At 68.2% G+C, this 4,252-nt stretch overlaps 1 protein-coding gene across 5 annotated transcripts in view; it reads right to left on the bottom strand.

Annotated features, from left to right (window-relative positions):
- PAX5 (paired box 5) overlaps positions 1–1,301 on the bottom strand; it is a 123,735-nt gene extending 122,434 nt beyond the window's left edge. For all 5 annotated transcript variants that reach the window (XM_041463306.1, XM_041463305.1, XM_041463309.1 and 2 more), the window contains exon 1: positions 1,256–1,301. In XM_041463306.1, coding sequence (XP_041319240.1) covers positions 1,256–1,301 — 46 coding nt within the window. The remainder of the gene's footprint in view (positions 1–1,255) is intronic.
- Positions 1,302–4,252: the final 2,951 nt, after the last annotated feature.

Below are 4,252 nucleotides of genomic sequence, written 5' to 3'. Positions count from 1 at the left end.
GGCGCGGCCCGGCCCGGCCCGGCCCGGCCCGTGCGGCCTCCGGCGGCCCCACGCCGCTCCCCGTGGCCGTTGGTCTCCCGACGCCCGGCCGGCGCGTGTCGGGACCGTGGGTCCCGGCAGCCCCAGCAGCGCGGGGCGAGGCCGCGCTCAGGGCGGTTCTCCGCCCGTTCTCCCGCCGGGGCTCGGCGGCGCCGCGCCCAGCAGCGGCGGGTTTCCGCTGGGGCCGCCGCGCCCGCGGGTCGTGCCCCACGGCGGTGCTGCCCCTGGCGGGTCCCGGGGTCTCCCTCGCCTCACGGTGACCCTGGCACGTGGCACGGCCCGCCGCCCGCGGGTTCTCCACGGGGACCTCTGTGGGCACGAGGGTGCGGGAGAGCTTCACCCGAGCCGGGGCGAGACCTTCCGGCCCCGCTGAGCCCTTCAGGTCACGGCGGCAACGGGGCCGTGCCCCGGCCCGTCCTTGGGCAGCGCGGGACCGGCGCGGCAGCGGACGGGCGGGCACCGGCCGAGTTTTCGTTGAAGTCGGAACTGCGGGGCGCGGCCGAAGAACGGCGGGGCCGATGCCCGCGCAGCCCCGCAGCCCAGCCGGGGCCGGTCGGGCGGCTCTCCGTGCTCGGCACGGCGCCTCGGCTCGGGCAGCCGTCGGGGCAGGCCGGGCCCGGGCTGGCAGCGCCGTTCTGCGCGGAGGGGACGAGCGGGCAGGCGAGACCCGCTTACATCCTGCCCGCCTCCGTCCCTGCCGTGACCCCCCGCTCTCCTCCTGCTGAGGTGAAGACCCTCGGCCCAGCTCTCTGCAGGGGCCAGGGGCGGCAGAGGCTCCGAGCGCCGTGCCGCGGGCCCGGCCCGGGCAGCGCTGTCGGTGCTGCTGCCGCTGCGGCCAGCCCCGCTCCCGGCCGCGCCGCCGCGCCATGAAATGCCTTATCGATTAAACGATTATTCAGGCGATTTAACTAATAAAAGGCCCCATCGATCGCTTCGAAATTGCATTCCGCCACCGAGCCGCCAGGCCGCCTCCGCGCCCTGCACCGCCCGCAGGGACGCGGTGACGGGCCCCGCAGCCCCGCCGATCCCCGCTCCCTGTCCCGGTGCCCGCCTGGCCGCCGCCGCGGGGAAAACGGACGCCAGGGTGCCTCTCCGCGGCTGTCGGCGGTCTCGGCAGCCCCGGACGGCGGGGAGCCGGTCCCACCCCCCGGTTCTGCCCGCGCCCCCCTTGCCCGCGGGGCCGCCGGGCTCCCCGCGGCCCTGGCCCGAGTCCCACCTGTGCGGCCGGCTCGGGCCGTCGCGTAGGTTTTCTCCAGCTCCATTCCGGCTCTTCAGGACTTCGGGAAACGGAGGCAAGAAAAAGTTTCCACGTCGTATTGCAACCTCTTCCTTTTCCCTCTTTTTTTTTCTTTTCTTTTTTATTGTTTTGTGTTCTTTTCTCTTTTCTTGTATTTTTCCGTTTTTCCTTTCCTCCTTTCTGTATTCTTTTCTTCTTTATTTTCTTTTTTTCACCCGTTCTTTCTTTTCTTTATTTTCCTTCTGTATTTTTCCTCTTTCTTTCTTTTTTTTTTTTTTTTTTTTTTTTGTGAGGGGCTCTCTCAGGTTGGAATAATTCAACTCTTCCGCTCCCCGCCGAGCTTTTGCAGCTGATCACTGAGCTGAAACTAAACGTTTTAGGTGGAAAAAAGCCTCTGAAGGAACCGTGAAATGATTAAGAAACTAAAGAGCTCCTCGCCATGTGAGATCATGTCCTGTTCTCTAAAACATCACAAGATGTCCCCAGACGCAGCCAAAACCCAGGAAAACTCTGACACGTTCTGTAGCAGGAATCAAAGTTTGCTCGCAGCCGGCCGCCCCCCGAGCTCTCCGGCGCCCCGGCAGCGGCGGCGGCACCTGCCCGTTCTGCCTCCGCTGCCCCAGCCTGTCACCAACTTTTCAGCAGACCGACTTCCCCTTCCCGGGCCGGGGTGACGCTGCCGCCCCCGGGGCCGCGCTCCCCGCCGGGCCGGGCCGGGCCGCCGCAGGGGCGGGACAGGGAGCCTGGGGGCGGCGGGGAGACCCCCGCATCCCCGCGGGCCTGCCCTGCCCTTTCCTGCCCCGCGCCCCTTGACAGGGGACAGCCCTGCGCTGCGGCGGGGACCGGAGAACAGCGGCCCAGTGGAAGCACGGGGGTCCTGGGCAGGATTTTCCCGGCACGGGGGCTTCACTCGGGCTTCCTCCCCCCGTACCTCCCATTCACGTGGCGGATGCAGACCCACGGCCGCGAGTGAGGGTGGGGAGAGTTAAAGGGAAAAAATCACGCGGCTTAGACCGCTCCCAGGTTTATTGGTTTATTTTTCAGCAAAACGACTGTGGGGGAAAGCGGGAAATAATGGCCTTTCCCAAAGGCCAAAACAAATTTCGGCTCCAAGCCCGGCGGGCAGTCCCGCTCCTCGCGCGCACCAGCGCCTGCCGCCACGCACCCGCGCACAGCCACGGCCCGCAGCCCGTCTCCCACGGACCCCGCCGAGACACGGAACCCACCCGCTGGCGTGGTCGCAGGTGGGCTCTGCTCTGCTCCCCTGCCCGAGTTCCCCCTCTGCCCCACGGCCGGCGGCGCGCCGTGGTGTCGAGCAAGGGGCACGGGGCATGTGCCGCGGGGAGAGGCGCCAGGCCGACCGAGGGGCTCTCTCCCGGCTGACTCGCCCGGCACAGCCTTGCCATCCCCACTGAGAGCCGACATGGACACCACTCTGTTTCCAAACTCTATCTTTTCCCTCCGGGCCATCTCTCCGCCTTCGGTGCAGTCGCATCCTAAGTCCGGCGGCCTCGCGGGGTTCCGCTGCTGGGCCGGGCCCGGCCCTACGGGACCCCCGGCCGCTCGGCTCCGAAAGTGAGGCCGGCTGTGGCCTCTCTGCCTTTTGCTTCCCTTCCCACCAACCTCTCTTCGCTCTCATTTTCTTACACAGAAATAGCCTCGCCGGAGCTTTCCGCCGGCTCGCCCTGAAACGCGAGCAGCCGCTCCGGGCTAGGGGCTCTTCCCTGGGGGAGGTGCCCCCACAGAAGCGGTGCAAATGCGGGCAGACCCCGAGTCCCTTTCTCGTCCCTTCAGGCGCTCACCTCGCCTCTCCCGACCGAGCCGGCCTCGGCAACGCGAGCAGCCCGTGAGAGCTCTCTGACCTCACGCAGGGAAAGGAACGAAAAACAGTTTATTGTCCTAAAAACAGGCTGAGGGGCTCCCGCCTCCCCTCCCGCCGCCCGACACGGCCTGAGAGAGACCACGGGGGAGCGGCGGCGGGGCCGCAGCGGGGCAGGCCAGGCCCCACGCGTGTGCAGCGCGGCCGTGGCCGCGGAGACGTGCGAGCAGCGACCCGCGTGGGCCCGCAGGCTGAGCAGCTCTGCGGGGCGCGCAGATCTGCGGGGTGCGGGAGAAGGAGCCGTCCCCAGCCCCGGCGCCGCCAGCCGGGACCGCGCGGGCTCCCCCGGTCCCGCTCGGCCGTGCCCGCTGCCGCGCTAACGAAAACAAGGCGGCGGCTCCGGCGGGGAGCGGCTCTCCTCGCCCCCGGGCAGCGGGGCAGGGCTGGGAGCCGCTCTGCTGGCCGCGCCGAGACCCCCGGAGCGCGGCTGCGGAGCCCCGTCGCCCCCAAGCACCGACCCCCGCGGGGCCGTGACCGGGGCTGGGATTTAAGGCCCGGTGAGAGAGGCGGCGGCTGACGGACGCCTGGAGGAAGCCGCTGCTGTGTCCACGCAGGGACAGTGCCTCGGGAGCCGGCAGGGCTGGGGGCTGCCAGGATCCCCCCAGGACGGTCCCTGGAAAATGCCTCCGCTCTCAGCAGAGCAGCACCCGAGGGGCACAGAGCGGTGCCGCGGCAGGAATCCCCGGGGAAGCGGGTCTCGGGGTCACATCACCGCGACGCTGCGGCCACAGCCGAGGGCCCCCGACGTTGGCACGTCCCGGACCACACTTTGGAGTGATGCTGTGCTTTCTGCACGAGGAAGGGTAAAAGCACAGCGAAGAGGGAAAAAAACCCGCGGCTCAGCAGAAATCTGGGTTTGGAGTTTTCCTAGGACAGTTATTGTTTCCTGCCCTCACTGAAGAGAGGAGACCACGAACCCGGGCCAACCTTTTTGTCCTTTTTGTCCTTTTATATCTGGTGCATAAAAGGAGATGAAGGGTTGTCCTCCCATCCTACAACGCTCGCCCTCGTCCTGCAATGCCCGAGACTGCGAGGGGCTTGGCCTAACACCTGTCACCCAAAACACCTGGAGCGGCCGGAGCAGAGTGCCTCGCTTC

This window comes from Pyrgilauda ruficollis, unplaced genomic scaffold (genome assembly GCF_017590135.1).
Source record: "Pyrgilauda ruficollis isolate IOZ18807 unplaced genomic scaffold, ASM1759013v1 scaffold164, whole genome shotgun sequence".
Classification (NCBI taxonomy): Eukaryota; Metazoa; Chordata; class Aves; order Passeriformes; family Passeridae; genus Pyrgilauda; species Pyrgilauda ruficollis.
The sequence above is the reverse complement of the archived record's forward strand: the minus strand, read 5'-3'. Positions and strand labels throughout refer to the sequence as shown.